This window comes from Equus caballus, chromosome 31 (assembly GCF_041296265.1).
Source record: "Equus caballus isolate H_3958 breed thoroughbred chromosome 31, TB-T2T, whole genome shotgun sequence".
NCBI classification, from domain to species: domain Eukaryota; kingdom Metazoa; phylum Chordata; class Mammalia; order Perissodactyla; family Equidae; genus Equus; species Equus caballus.
In genome coordinates this window covers 18,317,238-18,340,574 of record NC_091714.1, presented here as the reverse complement: position 1 = coordinate 18,340,574, position 23,337 = coordinate 18,317,238, and the positions used below count along the sequence as shown (strand labels likewise).

At 43.6% G+C, this 23,337-nt stretch overlaps 1 protein-coding gene across 13 annotated transcripts in view; it reads left to right on the top strand.

The window, feature by feature from the left end:
- SASH1 (SAM and SH3 domain containing 1) overlaps positions 1-23,337 on the top strand; it is a 300,847-nt gene that overhangs the window by 115,508 nt on the left and 162,002 nt on the right. For 2 of the 13 annotated variants that reach the window (XM_070256430.1, XM_070256419.1), the window contains exon 1: positions 8,338-8,521. The exons of 9 other annotated variants lie outside the window; for them this stretch is intronic. Coding sequence is in view for 2 of the 4 variants with exons in the window: in XM_070256423.1 (XP_070112524.1) it covers positions 8,387-8,521 (135 nt within the window). In the remaining 2 variants the exon portion in view is untranslated. Of the gene's footprint in view, positions 1-8,221; positions 8,522-23,337 lie in introns of those variants that run through there. 2 more of the 13 variants (XM_070256423.1, XM_001915690.6) reach the window with 2 other exon arrangements.

The following is a 23,337-nucleotide window of genomic DNA, read 5'->3' as shown; positions in this document are numbered from 1 at the left end:
TTATAAGGCATAGGAAAAAATTATGCCTAGACAATCCAGTTTTTGTTCCTTTAAAAATATTTGTGTTCATCAAGAGGGAAATGGTGCAGAAAATCTGGTGCCTGTTTATCCATATTAATATTTCTTTTAGATTTCAAACCTCATTCAGCACTAACCATAGGAACAGAACACGTTATGTGCTTCCCTAAACAGGGAATTGTCTCACTAAGCTGGACCAAGGCACTATTTAAAGCAATAGCCATGACCCCAATGTCCTGTCACTCAAATGACTATCTCCATATGTGAGAAGCTCATTGAGACATTCACATGGCGCCACCTCTTTTGATGAGTTCTTCACCGAGTTCATTTATTTATATCTTCAATTGTATAAAGTGGCTCAGAAAAACCGAGATCACTGAGCCTTTGTGCGTGTGTGTGTGAGTGTGTGTGTGTGCGTGTGCACCCGTGCCTCTGTGTGTGCCACAGGAAATTCAGTTTGAAAGAAAGTACCCAGAAGAGGAAAATGGCTTTGAATGACTTGGGGGGAGCCTGAGAGACTTACTATACAGGGAAAGGAGGGGCCTTAGATTGCGTGCGAGGGAAGATATGTTTCTGAGATCCCAAAATGATAGAATTTTATAGCTGAAGGGGAAGTTGAGAGATTTTTAAATTTTCTTTCTCTCTCTTTCTTTCTTTCTTTCCGTCTCTCTCTCTCTCTCCTCCCCTCCCCAACCCCTCTTTTCTTTCTTTCTTCTTTCTTCCCTCTTCACTTCTTTTTTCAGGAATAGGAATAGGCCTGTGTCTTTTTAACAGCCAGAGACAAATTTTACTAGTATAAAAATCTTGCTGCTTGTAATCTAACGTGTTAGCTTCTCCATGGAAAATCCAGAACAGAATAAAGCAGAGCCGTATGCTGAGTTAACACCGGGCTGGCCGGTGCATCTAACGCTCATGGTTCCTCCTCAAGTAATTTATATAGTAAATACATGACTCAAAAAATGAGTAGTAAAAAGGATATCACACTTTTCCTTGTTTTAATGAGTGAACACATATTTTTCCCAGCATGGTTTACTCAGCTCAATGCCCCCTTTTTTTGGTCATACCCAAATGTCATTAATCATAAATTAACTTTTTTTGTTGTTGTTCAACCAAGGTATTTTGGATAGTACTTCAACTCTGGCTAAGATTGTAATAATCTTCTACGGTTACCAGGATTAATGATGTGAGTGAGAATCTTTTATCCTATGTACATAATATTATGGCAACTCAAAGAAGCAGAACAACAGTTTCAACTGGAGCTTTCGAATTTAGTGGAGGGGCCGACTCCGTGGCCGAGTGGTTAAGTTTGCGCACTCCACTGTGGCGGCCCAGGGTTCGGATCCTGGGTGCGGACATGGCACCGCTCGTCAGGCCACGTTGAGGCGGCGTCCCACATCCCACAACTAGAAGGACCTGCAACTAAGATATACAACTATGCACGGTGGGGGTGGTTTGGGGAGATAAAGCAGAAAAAAAAAAAAAAAAAGATTGGCAACAGTTGTTAGCCCAGGTGCCAATCTTTAAAAAAAATTAAAAATAAATAAATAAATAAATTTAGTGGAGAAAAATATTTTTCACAAGTATGTTTAAGCAATAGAGCCAAGCAGGCATTCTCCTGGGGTAACGTTTATAAAATAGACAAGATTGATGAAACAATTTGGTTGGTGGGTGATATTTCTCAGCTGTGCTTCTAAGCCTTCTCTGCATAATTGAGAAATATTTAACATAATCTCTGGTCTCTTATTAACACATTTCTTTATTGTTTTGTGACACCCTCCTAAGCTAAAAAGATAAATAGCAGGGAGCATGATTCCAAAGCTCGTCCCCTCTCCACGCTGCCTTTTTTTCTCCCCTTAAGTGTCAGATTGCTCTCGCATAACCTCACAGCTCTCTACAGGAGACATTGCTCTCATCTGAATTCAGAAGTAATTTTACATGAGTTGAAGTCTTTTAGTTCTTTGCCTTAAACACTGTGAATTCAATGTTGGCAACCCATGCAGAATTTTTGGCTCCTTGTCTATAAGATGTCTTACCAAATAGTTCAGAATCCTTGTCTTTCAGAATTACAAATGGCTTTAGAAATTATCTAGTCTCACCCTACTATGTAAAATGAAATCTCCGTCATGGTGCTGTTATGCCTGACAGGATAATTCCCAGGCAGAATCTTGGTGTTTACATAGTCTCAACACAGAGGAAAACTGAACTGGCTAGGCTGGCAGCTTTGCTTATCAGAGTGGAAGAAGAGATTTCAGAGAAAAGTATTTATAGCCCCGCATCCCCACTTCGCTTATTTACTTTTTCTCCCTAGCCTGTCTTCACTTTGTTCTAATTTCTCTTTAGTTTGCTCTTAGCTCTTTTCTCTTTTGTCTGACTCAGTACTCTGTGATGAAGGGGCTTTTAAAGAAGTAATGCTTTTGCCTGGCTTGGCTCACCTTTAAGGCATTTGCGGAAAAAAATTTGTTTGGGATTGTCAAGGGGAAAAACATTTTAGCATTTCAGTCTTTCCTTGCAGTTGGTTCCCTGAGGCACTGGGAATGCCCTGTGAGTGCCAGGGAGGGTTACTGACTGTAGCCAAAAATTAATTGAGTTTATCTATTTTCATTGCTCAATTTCAGAAGGCAGCATGGTAAGAGAGAAGTTGAACTCTCTATAATCTTTCAGATTTAGTCGCTGCTTAATCTCATAAATTGTCTGCAGAAAAAGTGTTGTCTTTTTAAAATAGGAATTCAAATGAAGCTGCTTTCCCAAAACATGTACTATTCTTATGGATAATACATTTTAATTCCAGTGTTGAGTGTCTGCCCTTTAAAACCAAATATCAGATTTTGGCATCTTCATTCACTTATCTCATGACAGTTTCTTTTACCAATTAATTTTTAAAAACAATCTATTGGCACAGTTTTTCAATATATTCTCTTTTCAAACTTCACATTTCCTCAGCAATGTATTTCCTTGTCCTTATTCAGACATGCCTATAGTTCCAAGTGGCTCAGATCTGAGCAGACATCACAACTGCCTGCGGGGAGGGGCTTGTTAAAATAGAGATCTCTGATCTCTGGTCCCACCTCTAGAGTGTCTACCTCCTTAGGTTTGGCGGGGGTGGGGTGGGTGGCACAAATTTGCATTTCTAACAACTTCCTGGGTAATTCCAATGCTTCTGTTTTGGGGTCCACATTTTGAAAAGCGCTGATCTAGATAAAATATTCTAAGAGACAGTGGTAGTATGGACTAAGACAGTGGCAGCAGAGATGGAGAGAAGTGGATGAATTTGACTTATATTTAGGAAGTACAGGCAACAGGGTTTACGCATGGTTTAGATAGGAGTGATGGCGAGGGATGGGAAGGAAGGAAGCAGGTCCCCGAGGTGGGTAGCTTGAACAAATGAATGGACGTAGCAGAGTCCTGAAATGGGAAATGAGCAGGGTGAGAGAATTGGATGGTGGTAAGAAGTCATAAATTCTACTTAAAGTTTAAATAAAATACTTTTTAAGTGTCAAGAACAATGCCTGCCCTAGAGTAGATTTTTACTAAATGGTATTGTTATTTCTGTTATTACTACCTTTATTATCAAGACTGAGTCGTCCCCATCACTCCACCTGCCAGAAGTGACCTCCCCAATTCATTACTCAGCAGCCACATTCCAAGGCATTACTCCTTTGTGTAATCCAAGAGATTTAGGTACGAACAAGGACATTTCCTGTTTATACCTGTCACCTCATGGTATGAGCAGATTGAAGAAGGAAGAGCAGAGGGTGGGAAAGGTTCTAATTCATAGAGAATTATTGCACATTATCACAACTACCATGTTAAATAGGTTGAATTAGCCCACTCTACAGATGACATACGTAACTTGGCCAATGTTTTATAGAAACTTGAGCGAAAATTCAAACCCAGCTCTGTTCTGACCCCATTATGTTTGTACTTTCTACTCCAAACTCTACCTTCACTGCCAAGCAATAGACTGGTTACCTTTCTTTTTTTTTTCTTTTTAAATCTTAAGATTTTATTTTTCCTTTTTCTCCCCAAAGCCCAAAGCCCCCTGGTACATAGTTGTGTATTTTTAGTTGTGGGTCCTTCTAGTTGTGGCATGTGGGATGCCACCTCAGCGTGGCTTGATAAGCAGTGCTGTGTCTGCACCCAGGATCCGAACCCGTGAACCCCAGGCCGCTGAAGTGGAACGTGCACACTTAACTGCTGTGCCACCAGGCTGGCCCCTGATTACCTTTCTTAAGACCTAAATAGGTTGCAGGCAACACCCTGAAACTTCTAGACTAGTGGCTAATTTTAAGCTTCTGTAATCCTGATTCCTAGTAAGAACAATTTTTTTTACAAAGCAAGACAGTATTTACATTTATATGTATATGTGTGTATATGTGTACGTTTGTGTTGAACACATACATGCAACAATATGGCTGAGGCTAATTTTCAAGAAATAACGCTTATCGAGATAGGTACATTATCAGTATTTACTCTCAGTGAATGCATTGTCATAGTTTTCAGTCTTTGCAGTAAATGTTTATTGGGACCCAGGGAATTGATTGAACAATCAACTTTTGGGTGTCTACTAGACGTTTGGAAAATCCTCTTCTAGATCCCTTACTTTCCTTGGAATTCGCTCTCCATTGTAACAATTTCAATGAGCTGGACGAGAGAGAGCCCTTGATGGAAAGGGAGAAAGGGAGAGGATTCCTGTTTGCTTTCTGTATACACATTTTTTTTTTTTTTTTGAGGAAGATTAGCCCTGACCTAACTACTGCCAATTCTCCTCTTTTTGCTGAGGAAGACTGGCCCTGAGCTAACATCCATGCCCATCTTCCTCAACTTTATATATGGGACACTGTGGGGACCTGGAATTGGCCACCCCAAGATATGTCTCTTTGGCATGAGGATTATTTGGGGCTGATTGCTTTTAATAAACTGCAGACAGAAAAGGAGGCTCTGAGGGGTGGAACTTGCTTGCCCTTTGTTAGGAGACATTTACATTGTAAAGGAAATCTCCGTCTGTAAAGGTGCCTCCCTCTCTGTACTAGGAAGATGAAGAAGATGGGGATGACCTTATCTCTAGAAACTCTTAATCAATGCCAAAGGCAAGGACTTAAATCTGCATAATAGTCTTATTCCTGTTTCTGGTAACCTCCTGTAACTGACTCTCCCCACCCCCAACATCCTCCTTTGTCTTTAGCTGGATATGATATTTAAGGTGGGGGCTTCAGCCATTTTGGCGAGTTGCTCAGCTTGCCTGAGCCTCTCCCATGTATGCATGTTATAAAGCTTTATTTAATTTTCTCCTGCTATTCTGTCTCATGTGAATTTAATTCGTTCTCTGGCCAGAAGAACCCACAGAGGGTAGAGGAAATGTCTTCCTCCTCTATAACACCTACTACAGCATGGCTTTTGCCAAGCGGTGCCATGTCTGCACCCGGGATCCGAACCGGTGAACCCCGGGTTGCCGAGAAGCAGAATGTGTGAACTTAAACACTGTGGCACTGGGCCGGCTCCTGTATACACATATTTAATGGTCATCTACACCTGCCTACCTTGCAGAGTCTTGTGAGAATCAAATAAATTACGGTATAGATGAAAGAACTTTTAAAAGTAATCAAGTTGTCTGACTTTGATTCTGCTCCATGTACCCGTGTTCACTTGGACCGATCATTCATGTTCTCTGGAGCCCATTTCTTCATCACTTCTGAGACCCTGTCTCATCCTCACGGGATATAATTCTATTAGAAAAAGCTCTTAGTAATGGTACCCTACGGGACTCTGAAATAGTATGATGATGTTCGTGATGCTGATGATTATTCTTCTATACTTTGTTAAAAAGCTCCGGAAGGAATTTTTGGAAGTAAAGATTGACATGAACGAAAGGAGAAAAGACGCAAACGTAGGAGAAGTAATCAGACTCATTTTGAGGAGACGCATCATGAAATGGATGAGTAAAAAGGTTCAGCTTCGTTTCTGAAGTGGTCAACAAAGTTACTCATGTTCTACTAGTAGAAAAGTGACTACTCAAAATTGTATATTTATGCACAGACAGCAAAATTATAGGTACCAACATCCCCCTCCGCCCAAAATATCTCCTTATCCGTTTATTAGGGAGCATCAGGAAAAGGAGCTTAAATATCTAGAGTAAATGGATTTTTACACGCGCCAAAATGCTGGCTCAGGTTTAATCATACTGATATGTGTGTACGTGTTGTGGCTAAAAAGTACCTATCTTTACATGATCTTGAAATACAAGGTCATCTCTGAGGAGGTAGGTGGCAATTAAGTGTGGCCTTGCTTCATCTTGGATGGGGAAACTTCAGGCCGAAAGGTTAAATGCTTCCCCCCAGGTCATCTGATGAGGCAAGAAGACCCACTCATCATAGGTGCTGGAGACTCGGCCCTCCCTCCACCCACCCCTGCCTCACCCCCCAGTTTGCCTGACTCCTTGCTTGGTCACCTGCCAGAAAGTATTTATGCCGAGAACAAGCTGATCCCTGGTAGAGACAGCTCAGTTCTTCATATTTCCTTGACTTTAATAAACTACCATGTGGCTAATAAATTGAAATTCTTAAATATACCAGTTAAATGAACTCTAAAAGGTTATTTTCTCTTTTCCTATCATTGACTTATATTCATATCTTTAAAATGTAATAATAATAATTTTTAGAAAGCCCCCCCACTACTTTAACTCAATTTATTTGGATTCCCAGCATCTTAGAGCATGCATGTGGCCTAACTCTGGCATCAACCCAGGAAAGCACCAGGCCTGGTCATATTGACTCAGCACCCAGCACTCTTTCCACTTCCACACCATGTGCCTCCTTCCTATCAAGCGAAAACTTTCTCATTCTTTTTCTTTCCTTTCAAAAATATTGTCATCGAGGATTATGCTTATATATTTAATTACTTTTGCGAAAGTTTTTAAACTTTGAACTTTTCTGTAAGGACGATTCACCCATTGGCACTGAATGATGCTGCCAGTATTAATGCTTTAGGTAAGGGCATTTCAAGGATGTGCTCCTATCTCTGCCTTTTATGTGGGCTTAGAAGAAAAAAGCAACGACAGGAGAAGCCTCCCAAACAAGCAAGCACTCTCTCCCTGGGGCACCTCACCTGCTTTTTGTAGGACTCAGCCCTTTAACATAGGGGCCAGTTCCTTGTGGTTTCTGAACTGTTTCACAACGTGATCAATCACCAAATCAAATGGGACATGTATTGCCATCTCCCAGGGGAAATCCTCTAAGTGGTTTGTAAAGAAAGAATCACAAAAGGAGGACTACCTCTGGAGAGCTATTTCCCTCCTAAAATAAATCCGTCATGGACCTTGTCCTTGGAAAAACACACAGGGCCCCAAGTGTGTGTTGGCTAAACGGCTACAAGCATAACATTTGGTTTTGAAAATGGCCCTTCCCTCCGTCCTTACTGTAAAGGAACCATTAAAACCCAAAGCTCATTTGCTCTCATAAGCTGACACCCTTAGCGATGCCTGGCATCGTGGGCGCCCAAGAACCAAAATGTCCCCACTCCTAATACCAACGAGACAAACGACGGCTCGTGCCCCGGCCTTCACAGTGGCTTCTCCAAGTCTTGGCTGACAGAGGCAGAGCTGTTGTCATTCCTTAGATCCCTTGACTTCAGGGCGAGGTGTGGATGGGAATGACATCCCTTGCGAACTCTTTCGGCAAGAGGAGCTTCAACATTAACTTTCTCGCGTTTCTGTGGCCCAAACTGTTTCGGGGAAGAGCGCGATGGGAAAGCTGCGCAGGCGGAAGACGGCCGCGCGGCTGCTCTTTCAACAGGCGATTTGTTCTCCCGTCTGAAAGAGCCTGACATCAGAGCACCTTTTGTTGCTAAACGCTTTCTTTCGCATCGAGGGGAGAGAGTCATGTGGAGCTGGGAGAGCTCATTTTCAAGACAGGGGTCCCCGGAGCTCCTCGCCAGTTCCGGAGGCACCGCGCTCACCCCCGCGGGGCCCTGCCCAGACTTGCTGGAAGAAGTGAGTCGCGTGCCTTAGTTAGTCGGTCCCCGTCACAGGAAGAAACGCCTTTGCAGCCGCTTTGACTGCTCCCGGGCTGCCCGAATTCCCCGCCGTAAAACTCGGTGGTGCGAACTTCGCCTCCCGCTCCCCCGCGGCCGTGCGCCCGGGGTGGGAAAGTTGCTGGAGTTGTCAGTTGCGCGGCCGGCCGCCACCTAGAGCCGAGGGGCGGGCGCCTGCGAGGGCCCCCGCGGGGTCGCCGGGGCCGCCGGGGGATGCGGCGCGGGGGTGCGGCTCGGTGACGCGGAGGGCGGGGACCCGGCGCCCGGGGTCGGGCGCGCGCGCTGCTGCGGGGCGAGGGCGCCCCGGGGACCCGGACGCACGGCGGGCGCGCGGGACGCGGCCATGGAGGACGCGGGAGCAGCCTCCTCTGGGCCGGAGCCCGAGCCCGAGCCCGAACCCGCGCCGGAGGAGCCCGAGGCGGGCGCGGGCATGTCCGAGGCGTTCTCCCGGCTCTGGACCGAAGTGATGGGCATCCTGGTGAGTTACCTGGGGCAGGGGGGGCGCGGGAGGGCGGGTCGCGGGCCCCCGGAGTAGGGCAGCCCATTTGCGACCCGGTGCTCCCTTTGCGCTCGCCGACTTGGCAAGCCCACTCCTTGGAGTCGTCCATCTCTTAGAGGGTTAAATACACACGGTATAGGATTTCAAACCCTAATTAAAAAATAACCAGCCACAGATCACATCAAAGATATTTTTTCAACAATCGAGTGTGACATTCAACAGTTTAATCTGGGACACCTGCTGAGAAGTTGGTGTGGAAAAGACTAGAAGAGTCCTGCAGAGAGGAGATGTAAATAAATAGTATCTGGCTGGTGTGCTTTCACAGTTGGATCTGGGACAAGGCTGATGTTACTGGTGTTTATCTCTTCACTATTTTTCGTGACCACGAGAGGAAGACCACCATCTCTTTACTCAGAATCACCGAGAAGATGACTGTTTCTTTGCAGTTTTTCAGCTTGTAGGATTACAGGATATTTGTTGTTATCTGTTTGGGACTAAAAACAATAGGACTTATTTTGCTAAATCTGTATTGTCATGTATTTTGAAATGGCCAGCAGCTAAAACCGCCCATGGGTTTGGCATAATTTCTGAAAAATAGTTCTGGGAGGAGGATGAAGCTTTGACTTGCTCCGGGCTCAGTGCCCTGGGGAATTGGTAGATTTGCTTTGGTGGAGCTTTAAGAAGGCAGGTAGACTGGAATTGGATGGATGGGGCTTATTCCAGTCAGACATCTGAATCCACACATAAAAAGCCAATTTTAGTTTAAAGATTTGGAATTGACAGTGTGTCGATCATGGGAAAAGATTTACTTTGAGATCTTTTATTTTTCTGATGGAAGGAGGTGTAGTTTTTAGAAAGAAGCTCTTCTCTGGGAATGATGAATGGTGTACCATTTTTAACACAGTACTTAACTCTTGGACTTTGGAGTGAGTTAGCCTGGGTCAAATCCGAGCTCGCCCATTGACTGACTATGTGACCTTGGCCGAGGTCTTCAACCCTGCTGATCTCCAGTTTTGTCACCTGAAAAGTGAGGCAAGAAGACTGGCTTCTTCGGTTTTGTGAGATTTAGCTAAGTTGATGTATATGATGTGCTCAGCATTCTGACATATAATAGGTGCTCAATAAATAGCTCTATTTTTTTCCCTGCAAATAGTTTTGTGTCTCATCTTTCCAGGCACCCTTCAGGCCCAGTTACTCTGTTTGCAGGCCTCCCTTGGTGTTTATGATTGTTCCTGTGCAGAGAACCAGGGAAGGTTGGTCAGAGATTTCTCTCTGCTCTTCTCACCCTTGGATATTTCAAAAATGTGTAGTTTTAAAAAATTTAAAGCCTTCAGATTTTGCATTTCTGAACATTACTGATGAATATAGGCCTTCAGTGAAATACCAGAAAACCCAATGAACTTCTTAAAAGTTGTTCTTGTAGGTTGTTTTCACCCCAAGTTCCTCCAGCAGGACGCTTATCTTGTTATTGCTTGCTTTGATCCTTCTGTAAATTTTCAGCCACTGAGAAAGTTGGTTGGATAACATCACATTGCCTCCCTGACTAGGGCGTGGGCTGGGGAGGGGAGAGTTGGAGGCTTCACTTAAATGGAAGTATAGGCTCGGGTTGGTGTTTTTGGGGGGCAGTTGGCAGGTCGCACTTCCCGAAGATTTGCTTGCCTTCCCTGACGGATTCCATGCTGTTGGCTCAGTTGTAGCAGGGCCGCGTGTTCTCTGGCTGGGTTAAAAGATGGGGTGGGGCTTGAAAGGCTCAAACCTGTTATTCAAAGCGCAGATGCAGGAGAAAAGAAAATAGGTCCTTCTTACAGAGCTAATAGTTCATTGTGAGGCTGGAAAGAACGTAAAGATGGTCCCAAACTGGTTAGGTTCTCCCATATTTTCCTGTCTTCCATACAGCCTTCTTTTCTTTGGGGTGAACGTGAGCAACAGGACTGTTTCTTAGTAAAATTCAGCTGAAGAAGACATGGGTTACCCCTCTCCTTTTACATGCCTGTAGGACGTCACCGGGTTAAAAGGAAAGATCTTTATTCTGCTTTTGGAACGCTGTCATCCAGGTGTTTATAAGAAACTGTATCTTTGGGGGACTCTATCAAGACGCAAAATACAGTTGACTTTCTCTGTTCTTACTGAGATAAAAGACATCATTTCCTTCATTTTATGTTTAAAATAGGGGATTTTGCCATCATCTATCAGACTAGACAGGTGAAGTGACTTACCAGTGGCTCCTAGACATTGCTGGTGCCAAGGTCAGAAGGCCCCCCAGCTCTCTGAGCCCCACCAGCGGGGAGCCTGATGCCAGGATACTCCATAGTTCACTCTCCAAGATCAACTTAGGAGAAAGGTAATTACGTCCAGGATTTTAGGAAAATGCTCTCTGGAAGATTCTTTTTCAATACTGAACTTGAAGAAAGGAGTAGAGGAGAGGGGAATTATACATCTAAAAATCATACGGAACAGATTTCAGGCCCTGTTGCTCTTGATTTTTTAGATTCTTGTAAGCGTGAAAATTAAACCTCAAAGCCTATTGGGGTCAAGCTTTTGTAGATGAATGAGCACAGTCCCCCTTTTCTGACAGTGGGGAACAGTGAGTGGCACTGGGCAGCCGGCCCTCAGGCTTTTGCCGGTTCTAATCCAGGCAAGGATGTCGCCTCAGAGGCATAGATCTCAGTAAATACAGGAGGGCTGTTTGAGTTCATCAGGACACATTTTGCATTTAAATTAATTCAGTCCTGTGCCATTCAGCACCAACTAGTTGCATTTAGATAATTGTTAACAAAATGCTTATTTGGAGAAGAAATAATAGTATACTTTATGGCATGGAAATGTTTGAGCCGTGCCATGATGGATAAATGCTAATAAGGGAATGTGTAAACAGATATAGAATTAAGAGAAAATGAGCTTATAAAAACACTGGATTGTGACTGCCTGGAGGAAGGGTCAGCCCTTCCACTCGTTTTCTTAATCTCCAATTCCTGGACTTACTGGGTGCTGAGAACAAGGTTTTATTGAATGAAAAAGGAAAAAAGTATGTATTGCTTAAATGTAGCAGCCACATTAAAATGCAGTTCTGTAGACTCAGGTACTGGCTATAATGGGGTGCATTTATGAAGACATTAATAAATTCTGCTCATGCTGAAGCTGCCGCTTGGGCAGTTTCGTATGCAAACGAAAATCCTGGCACTTCCACTGGAAGCAGTAATGGCAAATTGTGAAATGTTTGTAAACCCTGAGCCATTAAACCGCAGGCTTCTTGGGAAATGTGCTGTGCTGGTCTCTCACTCTGCAACATGTGGTCTGCCTGGGGTTTCAAAGCATGTCACCTTTCACGATGACACGCTTAGACTTCTGAGAAGTGAAAACCGAGTTACAATCCTCTGGAGTTGACTCTTTTATCTTCACTCCATGACTGCAGACAAAATGGTTCTTTTTTATTGTTGTTGGGGGAGGGTAGTTGTTTTTAAGAGTAGGAATTGCTAACGTGGTTAGATAGGGTTAGATAGGGTTAGATAGGGTAGATCGTCATTTTTTCAGCACTGATTATCCATTTGGTAAGTTGTGATGGTTCTTAGAGTTTTTCTTGTAGAACTTGAGGCTGCCTTAAAGCACAGCCAGACTTTTAAAGCTGTTTGTTCACTGGGAAGCGAGGGGGAGGGAGTAAGTGCCTATTGTTCGCAGGATCCTGCAAGGCGCACCTCCCCCAAACCTTAAATTTCCTCTGGTCCCAGCTCTGTTCCTACAGTTTACACCCATTTCCTAGCAATGCTTAGAAAATACCCATTGTATAGAGAGACTCATACCCATTGTATAGAGAGACTCGCGACCTTCCTTCACTCTGATTCCTTTGCAAGCTGCTGAAAAGTTTGTGGTAGGTTTCAGTCCACAAAACTGTTGTCTATCCTGTCTTGCTATTTACTGAAGTCTTTTTTTTTTTTTTTTTAAAAGATCCTCCTTTGCTTTGCAGTTTTAGGCAAAGTGTAGAGGAGGGGAAACCTAGTGAGATCCCCAGGGGCCTTTAAAATGCAAACACTCCTTTGAAAGCGGTAATTGACACATTCCTTGGGTGGGGACTGACTTCAGCCCATCAACTAATAACTGAATTAATTTTAGCTCTTGGAATTTGAGACAGCCCCAGTTTCAAATATTCTGACTTCATCTTAATTTTCAAGTTCCTGTTAGCCGACTGAGAGCCTTATGGCTTTTCTGTGAGGAGAAGCTGCAGGATGATGTAGCCGGGAGGGACTGAAGAGCCTGGAAGCCATCAACTCCTTTAGGGAGGAGGAACGGAGGGGCTCAAGGTAGCAGAGTAGGGACCAGCGTTCTGGCCTCCGGATTTTTAATTCTTTGCCAGAGATGAAGTTAAGTCTTTCCTAATTCTGCCTGCGGTCGCTAAATCTTTTGCTGTCAGAAGAGACCCCCACCCCCACCCCCAGGGCCGGCCTGGTGGCCCAGAGGTTAAGTTCGCACGTTCCGATTCTCGGCGGCACAGGGTTCCCTAGTTCGGATCCGGGGTGTGGACGTGGCTCTGCTTGGCATGCCATGCTGTGGTAGGCGTCCCACATGTAAAGTAGAGGAAGATGGGCACAGATGTTAGCTCAGGGCCAGGCTTCCTCAGCAAAAAGAGGAGGACTGGCAGTAGTTAGCTCAGGGCCAATCTTCCTCAAAAAAAAAAAAAAAAAAAGAAGAGACCCCTGTGCTAAGGTGAAGGACTTTAATGCTCCTCCTCGTCCTCCTTTCGGCCTTCATTTGCCATTGTCCACCTGTACGCCTTCCCTCTTCCACCTGGCGTTTTACTGACATCCTTGTTTTTCAGCGTTTACTCCAAATTCTGAGGCCAGAGCACAGCTCCATGGGGAGGGGCAGGAGGCTGCATCCACAAGGACTGAGTTCTCGTGCTGTGCTGGGCACTTCCCATCCTTACTTACCTTACTTGGTCCTCTCGTTGTGACCAGTCAGTATTTTTGTTACCATTTTACAGTGGAGAGGTAAACAAGCGTATCCTAAATCACACAGAGACGAAACGGAGGCGCTGGGATCTGGGCCATGTGTCAGTCCCCTGAAATTACCTCCGGGTTGCAGTTTTATAGTTCATTCTTTCATGTATCTATTGAGACATTTATTGGTTGTGAATCTTCTGGTTTAAGCTATTGAGCCTGAGTGTTAGTGACACATGCCCCTGGCTTCCAGAAAGGCCTGGTTTTTCAGGAGGAACAGTAGCAGCCCCACCATCCGTCTTCGAAATGCCCAGTCCCACAGTGCGGTGGGCAGAGTCCCGGAAGGCGGCTGGAGCAGGGTGCTCAGGGAGCCTGGGAGGCAGTTCCCAGGAATGCTGTTCGATGAGGACCCTGGCAGTCAGAAGGTTTTTCCCAGAGAGGCATTCTTTAGCGAGGGTTAAGGAGAAAGATGGAGGAAGGGCCTTCTGGGCAGAGTCAAGCGGAGCAAAGATGGGAGAGGACAGAATGGTGAGCTGGGCAGCAGCCTGGGACTGCTGAGGTAGCTGGGGTCGTTCTGGAGGCCCCAGTGAGAAGCCACTGCAGAATTTTAAACTGGCATGTGACATCATCACTCCTGGGTTTTAGAAAAATAACTTTTGTGGGTGAGGAGTTGGTGATAAATTTGGAAGATGACTTTAGTGATCCAGGTAAGAGAAGATGAGAGCTCAGACTAAATGTTTCTGAAACGGATCAGTTATCTATCTGGCTTCCGTTAGTCGCAATATTTTACTGAATTTCTGTAAGTAATCAAGGATTGCTCCATGGTGACTTTCTTTTGGGTAACTCTTTTAAGCTCAAGGGTACACTGGGCTAATGCAAGAGATTTTTAGAAGTGTTGTAGTCTTTGTGACTTTTTTTTCATGCTAAAGAAAAAATATCTATCTAGACACAGATGTATGTACACATAGCTACTTACCGATCTCTGTACTGGAGTGAATGGTGTGGTTCCTTAAAGAGGGAAATTATTGTTTTAATGATATGCACACAATGTGGAAGCTAAATGATCTTTAATTCCATCTTTTAAAAGCTAATTCTAGGGGGCAGCGAGGCAGAGGGAAATATTCAGTCCAGCAGATTGATTCATAAGCACATCTTTTGCTCAAGTTTACAAATGACATGAGGAAAATCTGTAACTAGTTGTTGATGAAAATAATCCATAACCAATCTATGAATGAAAATTTGGGTGAGTTTATTCTGAGCTAAAATGTGAGGACCATGGCCCGGGGCCTTTCTTCCCGAAGGAAGAAAGGGCACCAAAGAAATGGGGTGCACAGAGTGGTTATACACCCCCAAAGAGGATGTTTCGCGTATGATTGAAATGTCCATTTTACGATAGTCACAAGACTGCTGTGTTGGCACAGCGATTGATGGACACAGCAGGTGGGTCTGGTCTCTTGATGGACACAGCAGGGTGGCAGGTCTCTTGTCTCTAGCTGGATGGTCACAGGTGAGCTGGGTGGTCACAGGTGAGCACAGCAATCAGTTCCTAGTCTAAGGAAACGTGCTTATCCTTAAGGAAATGCCCATGTCGGGGGAGGTTGCACCTTTATCTTAGGGGCATTTGTTCTTGCCGTAGTGAATGTTTAAAGCAGATATACAATGTGTGCTCAATGGCCATGTCAGGCCCTTTTGGAAAAAATTAAGTCAGGCCGAATTAGGTTTATACCAAATGGCTTCCTTATGTACTCCAATGTATCCTATTGGTTGCCATTTCTGTTTGTCATAGTAGTTTATTGAATATTTTATTTTTAGAGTGCTTTCTGCTTTCTCCTTAACCATCATAATCCCACTATGATGTATGATGTGCTTACCTATGGTTTGCACACATTCTTATTATTTTCAGTAGAAATGATATTGATCTCAAAATAGTGAATTTAAATGGATGAGGAGGCCAAGGCTGTAAGAATTAACTATGCCGTTTAATACCAGTGAGTATAGCCTAAGACTAAGACTAGAAGAATTAACCAAACCTTCAGATTAATTTTGAGGAAAAAATGTGTATTGTGACCACTTGGGTTTGTCATTTTTCAGATGGTAGGCCCATTTATTTATTAATTTACTTTTGGTAATGAGACCCGAAAATGGTGGGTCTGTTCCTCATTAGCTTTGCTCCCAGCCAGCTGTCTAGTGTCCCACCTTTGTTCCATGATGTTTCACCAGATAGCGTTAATTCTTTATGAGATGGGACGCTTTGTAGAGATAACCTCTCCTATTTTTTCTTGCGTGTCAAGTCCCATAATAGAGACAGCTCCAGCATGGAGACTGGGTACCCAGGCGTTGTGGTATCTCTGAGACTCAGAAGACAAAAGCTTGATAATGGGATGGTTTTTCCTCTCTGTAATCGGCATTCCTTCCTTTCTGAAGGGATCTGCTATTGTCTTTCACCTTTTTAAGATGATTGGTGAAAACATGGATACGTTTGTGTTGTTAATGAACGCTCTTCAGACTATTGTTTCTTGTGTCCATGGAGATCCGTTGCAGCTCTCCGTGGCGTCTGCGGTGCGGATTTGATTCAGGGTTGGTTTGGGGCTTCATCCACTGATAGCTGCTTTCACAGCTGGCAGCGAGTGAGGAAGGTCCAGCGTGTTTGCCCATCCCTCTGTACCTGACTGTGGCTTCATTCTCTTTCCTGGCGTGCAGATAATAGTGGAATTAAAAGTGAAGGACAAAGGAGCGCTTACAATTGTAATTTTAACTAAAAACGCCATTGAGCAGAATAAAAAAATCCTAATTGATTTTTAATACTTTTGGCTAACACTTGCTATCAACCAAGAATTTTTTTTTTTTGATAAAAACAACTATAAGCTACCCCTACACACCTGTAACAATGTTCAGAATCTGGAACACTGGTAACGCCAAATGCTGAAGAAAATGTGCAGCGCCAAGGAACTCTTTCATTGCTGGTGGGAGTGCAAAATGGCACAGCCACTTGGGAAGACATCTTGGCTATGTCTTAGAAAACCAAATGATCAGCAGTCACGCTCCTTGGTATTTACTCAAAGGAGTTGAAAATTTATGTCCGCACAAAAACCTGCACGTGGATGTTTATAGCAGCTTTAGTCATAACTGCCAAAACTTGGAAGCCACAAGATGTCTTTCACTAGGTGGACAGATAAATAAACTGTGGTACATCCAGACAGTGGAGTACATTACTCAGTGATAAAAAGAATTGAGCTATCAAGTGAAAAGACATGGAGGAAGCTTAAATGCACATTACTAAGTGACAGAAGCCAATCTGAAAAGGCTTCTGATTCTGACTATGTGACATTCTGAAGAAGGCAAAACTATGGAGACACTGAAAAGATCAGTGGTTGCCAGGGGTCGGGGGAGATGACTAAGGGCAACATGGAGGACTTTTATAATGGTGGATGCATGTCGCCATAAATTTGCCCAAATCCGTAGAGAGTGAGCCGTAATGCAAACTGTGGACTTTGGGTTCTTAGGATGTGCCAATGTAGGTTCATCATTTGCAGCAAATGTACCACTCTGGGGATATTTGTGTTTTTTCTAACACCGCCGAGCAATCCTTCAGTTCTCAGCGGCCCACAAGTTTAACTCAATTCTGACGCTGTTTACCTGGAGATACTGTCAGATCCCACAGGTTAAGGGCTTAGTCCCAAGACTGCCCCTGCTTCAGATGCCAATCGCAAGTCCCGTGCTTCTGCCCGACTGGCTATAAATCAGAGGTTTCCCATGACCCCCTCTTTGGGTTCGATTAATTTGCTAGAGGGGCTCAGAGAACTCAGAAGAACCAGTTTGCTTGCTAGATTAACCAGTTGACGTACTAGATTACCTGTTTATTATAAATGGATATAACTCAGGAACAGTCAGACGGAAGAAATGCAGAGGGCAAGGTATGTGGGAAGGGGCGAGGAGCTTCCATGCTCTTTGGGGCACCAGCTTCCTGAATCTCCACGTGTTCACCAACCCGGAAGCCCTCCAGATCCGTCCTCTTGGGTTTTTACGGAGGCTTCATTACATAGGTATGACTGATTAAATCATTGGCCATTGGCGCTCCAGCTCAATCTCCAGCCCCTCTCCCCTCCCCGGAGGTGGGGGTGGGGGTTTGTTGTGACAGAAAGTCCCCACCCTCTAATCACTGGGTCTTTCTGGTGACCAGCCCCATCCCGAGGCTATCTAGGCCCCTCCCCCAGGTCAATTATTAGCATAAACTCTGGTGTGCTCAAAAGGGACTCCTAATGAATGACAAAAGACAGTCCTATCACTCAAGATGTTCAGATTTTTAGGAGCCCAGTGCCAGGAATGGGAGGAAAACCCAGTGTATATTTCTTATTAAAAATCACAAGGTCACAGTGGGCGATATTGAGAATGGGGGAGGCTATGCATGTGTGGGGGCAGGGATATATGGGAATCTCTAGGTACTTTCCTCTCAATTTTGATGTGAATCTTAAAATGCTCTAAAAAAATGGTCTTAATAAAAAAGTAATATCGATAAAAATTTTCTCGAGTTTTAAACAGGAAAAGAGTAACAGAATTAGAACATTTAGAAACAAAAAAAATTTAAACATCTCTTAGAAAAGTGAAAGGTCGTCTTGTAGAGCAGATAAGTGCGAAGGAAGTAGACTGGATTCAAATCCTCGCTTCAACATTTAGTGGACATGTGACTTGGGCGATTTCCTGTGCCTTGGTTTCCTCATCTGTAAAATGAGCCACGCACATCGTTGGGTCTTGTGAGATTAATTGAATGGCATATGGTCAACAGATCATAAATTTGTTATTATCAACTATTAATAGTTGAGTGTCCTTTAGTCAGAATGTGAATTAACTTCCCTTCACTTTCGTCTTTAAATGAGGGGATGGTCTGATTTCACGTTTGATTTAGGATTGATATTAAGTATTGACTTAATTTATGTCAAATGCCTTTTTTAAAATACACAGTTTAAGAATTAAGAAATGCGTAAATTGCTTCAAAGTATTAAACTTGAGGTTGCATGTTAGGAAATGGTGTTAAAAATATTTTCTATACTCGAGAAAAGGTATAAAAACTTGTGAATAGGTGGAGTTTTCTGGAAGCAAGAAGATATTGGTAATGAAAACAGATTTTCTGTTTCAATGGTGTCCAGATTACTATTTTCAGTTCTCTTGTGACTAAGTAGCACAATAATGAGATCTGTTTAATAGTTGACTTATTAGAAACATGTAAAATATTGAAGGCATCCACTTAACTAATGATTTTATTTTTTGAGTGCTGACTCATGTGAATGTACTAAATCTATCTTCTTTGTCTTGAACTTTTTTGTAAAGTATTTTCCCAGGCTTTTATTGAATTAACTGCTGTTGCTGTCTGGGTTGTCAATCACTCATTCTGGATCTTTGCATCTTAATTAGGAGTCTCCAGTCTCCAATTAGGTATTTATAAGAGGATTACATGTTAGTGTCCACAGATCCCAAAGCCACCTGCAAACACATTTCAGTGTGAATATGGTAGAAAGTGGGATCCATTGTGGATTGAGGAAGAATTGTAAGCTGGTAATCAATAAATTTGCCGCTTACGTACATTTTTATTTTTGGGTAACTTTCTTATGCATTCAAAGAAAACCTGAAGAAATCTTTGGGAAAGTCCATAAAGACCACAAACATTTTATGCTGGAAAGATAAAACATTTCTTTTTTAAAGCATTTTGTCATTAATTACAGTTTTATTGAAAATTTTCCACAAAAGTATAGCATTAGCACATAGTCTGCTGGGGCAAGGTTGTGACTGCCTTCTGCGGCGTGTTGCTCCTGCTTACGTAACATGTGGTGTCCAGGTGGGAACTGAATGAAAGCCCCTCATAACACTTGTTCCTGGTAGTGATTTGCCTTGATTAAGACATTACGAAATTGAGGCTGCGTGATGAGCATTAAAGTAAATAGGTGTGAAATGATTCATAAATGATACATGAAAGATATGTATAGATAAGCAAAATCAGTGTGATGTAACTTTAGCATTAGCAAAGAACTATGTGCTGTTTCAACAGAACAGAATGTCGGATAGAAGCCCCCACGTTCTGTGTCAGAGACCTCTAGCCTGTCACATTACTGAAGGGCTGCGCATTCCAGAGCCTGTGTCTTTAGAAGGCAGGATACCTGCCATGGTGAAAGAGCTTCCAAAGAAACTGGGAGGGGAGACAAATAGAACTAATACACTCCTTAAGCATCAAGAGATTTTTAGCATGTCACATCCTGTACTCCTAAGATGTACTGCCGTAGAGATTAGATGATGATATTTAAATTGGTATAATTCCTTGTACTTCAGTGTGTGTCTTTACATAGATTGACTGGTTTAGTGCTTTTGTAGCTACCAGAAACCCAGTCTTATTGTCAGCCGGTATCCTTTAGCCAGATGAGTGAGCTAGGGTTCCTGGTTTTCTTTTCAAACACACTGAGATTTCATTGCCCACATTTTAATAGTCATAATTCAACAATTGCTGGTTGGTTTTGGCTCCTGCAAATTTTAGGCTTCCATGTTCATCTGTGAAACAGAGGTGAAACGCTGAAGTTGTAGCCTTGCAACTGTTTGGTCCGAAGTAGACCAGACCCAGATGGATGTGGGCTCTGCTACTGTTTGAGCAGAATTTGGGAGTAAAGCCAGAAAGTGACTTGCAGTCTGGGATTTCCCATTTTCCACCCGGGCTGCCTGGTCCCTGGGGTCTTGGATGTCATAGTGTGGGGACAATGTTGTGTCCATTCAAGACTTGGCAGGCTCACCTCTTCCAAAGAGGCAGAGAGAAGCAGAAATGTCTGGTGTCTCATTGCCTTTGCTTGCCGCGAATTCTAGAACAGCATGACTTTAGTTCTCATGATTTCCAGTTTGTTCTTCTAATTGTGGAAAAGGTCCCCTTCCACAACACTGGGAAAGGCAAATTCTGTTGTCAGCCAAAAAGTTTTTCAAGCTGCAAAACAGTTTGGTTTTATAATATTGGGTTCAACTTTTTTTTAAAAAAGCAAGATTTTTTGATAAACCTATTGTTTGTATACCTGTGGACTTACTTGCAGACGAGTTTGAGGGTGTTCTGCTTCAAGTTCTTACATATAGAAGAAAATTCAGGGCAAGAGTTGCTCACGGGCACTAGGTTAACAGATAGTTCCAGAAGATCAGCCAAAAACCAAGTGAACATGCCAAAGCAAGATTGGTTTGGATCTTGACTTTGCTAGTTAGGTCAAGAGAAGTAAGTGCTGAATTACGCAACAAAGTTGGCAGTGAGGATTGATGAGGTTGTTGATTTGGTAGAAAAGTGACTTTGCAAAATGAATGGGGGGTGGGGATGGTGACGGCGCCACCTTCTGTTCCATGAGGGTCCGAATTTTGAAAACAAGCCTTATTAGTGCAGAGAAGAGCATGCTGGTGGTGTGATTTACAGTGACTGTTGTACAAGGAGGGATCCAGCCAGACTCTGAAATATCTTTTAAAACTAAGAGTGATCGGGCCGGCCCTGTGGCCAAGTGGTTCAGTTCGCGTGCTCTGCTTTGGTGGCCCAGAGTTTCGCCGGTTCTGATCCTGGGCGTGGACATGGCACCGCTCATTAGGCCATGTTGAGGCGGCGTCCCACATGCCACAACTGAAGGACCCACAACTAAAATATGCAACTATGTACTGGGGGGGGATTTGGGGAGAAAAAGCAATTTTTTTTTTTTTTTTTTTTTTTTTTAAGATTTTATTTTTTTCCTTTTTCTCCCCAAAGCCCCCCGGTACGTAGTTGTGTATTCTTTGTTGTGGGTTCCTCTAGTTGTGGCATGTGGGATGCTGCCTCAGCGTGGTCTGACGAGCAGTGCCATGTCCGCGCCCAGGATTCAAACCGATGAAACACTGGGCCGCCTGCAGTGGAGCGCGCGAACTTAACCACTCGGCCACGGGGCCAGCCCCAAGAGAAAAAGCAATTTTTAAAAAAATTTACACTGAGTGATCACTTTTTTTTCTTTAATTTAAGTCACTACTCCTTAGGCCATTAGCAGTCACTTAATTGCTTCTTTGGCTTCTGGTTTTCTAATGCTATGTCTATCTGTTGTCCTTTATGGACTTTTATTTTGAGAAATATAAGCATGTATTCTTTGTGGCAATGTAGGGAGAGAGTACAGGGTAGAATCAACTTTTTTTCTGCAAACCAAAGGAACTTAGAAATTCAGTTGTCAGCAAATTCTTTGGAAGACTTCCTTTACTGATACCTACAGCTGTACATTCCGTGTTTCCTTGATGCTTCAGAGCTCAGTGGAGAGAACAAAGAACATTCTACAATTTACTACCCTGTCAACCTTTGGAATTATTTCTTTTCCCAAGGAGTTTGGAGGTTATATTTTTATCTGATAGTTGGAATATTCTTCTTTGAAATGTGACTGCCATAAAGACTTGTTTATAAAGTCTTTTTAGCAAAGATGCTGTGGGGCAGAAAGGCTGGATGACCTAGTGATAATCATAAGAGTAACGTGAATGTTAGCCGCTGATAGTTATTGATCGTGTACTATGTGTCAGGCATTGTTCTAAACTCTTTCCATGCATTATCTCATTTTATCATCCCATTAACCCTGTGAGGTGGTTTTATGGGTTGAAATAGGTCCCCCCAAAGGAGAAATGTTAAAATCTTAACCTCTGGTATCAGAATGTGACCTTGTTTGGAAATACGATCTTTGTGGGTTTAATCAAGTTAAGATGAGGTCGTTAGAGTGGGCCCTAATCCCATGGGGAAATCTGGACACACACACACACACACACACACACACACACACAGTAGAGGGAAGACAGTGTGAAGACACGCGGGGAGAACTCTTTGAAGACGGAGGATTAGAGTGATGCATCCATAGGCCAAAGGATGCCAAAGATTGCTGGCAAACCACCACAAGCCAGGAGGAGGCAAGGAACGATTCCCTGCGGGTTTCAGAGGGAGCGTGCCCCTGCTGACGCCTTGATTTTGGAATTCTGGGCTCCAGAACTGTGAGACAATAAATTTCTGTTTAAGCCACCCAGTTTTTGGTACTTTGGTCCAGCGGCCCCGGGAAACTGATACAGGTGGGTACTTTACCTCCTTTCCACAGGGGAGCAGCTGTTGAGAAAAGGAGGAAAGTATAGAGAGCAGAACTTTTTCCAGTTTTAGCACTTTGCATGGCCAACATCTTGACCAGCAGGAAAAGGAAAATTGAGAAGATAGATAAACAGTGAGTGGCAGTAAGAACCTGGCCATTGCAGCACAGACACCTGTGTTTGTTGGGTGTGGGTGGGTTCCCCTAGGGATGAGGAAGACAGAGTCCTCTAGTCCTCTCTCAAGGGCTTAGGGAGTCACAAGAGAGGCCAAGATAGAGGGAAGAGCAGTCAGTTTCCTTGGTGAAGGCCCAGCATTTCTTACTCGTTCACGGGAGATGAGGAATAGTGTGGACTTGGGAAAGAGAAGAAACTGCATTGGGTCCCATCTTTCTACCCAAATACAGCCCCAGCCCAGTGCCTATGGCTTTTCCCTCTTTTGCTCACCATTATTATTACTGTCATATATTTTTTTGATGAAAGTGAGGAGAGGGTGGGGGTGGGCGATGAGGCAATGGAGACGTCAAGATGCTGTACATCTTTGTCCTGAAATGCTGGAATTGCATTAGTCCTCCAAGGAGGACAGCATTTCTGTGCCTCCCCCACCCCCAATCTGAGCCACTAACCAGGACAGAGTTGGCAGAGGATGTGGAGAAAAAAGTCTTAGCTCAACACAGACCAAAGTCCCCTTGGTGCTAGATTTCTTGAACTGACTTCTAGGGTGGGGCAGATAAGCTGAGTGAGGGGGTTCAGGGACTTTTCCAAAGGGTTTAGGGGATGGTGCCACATGGC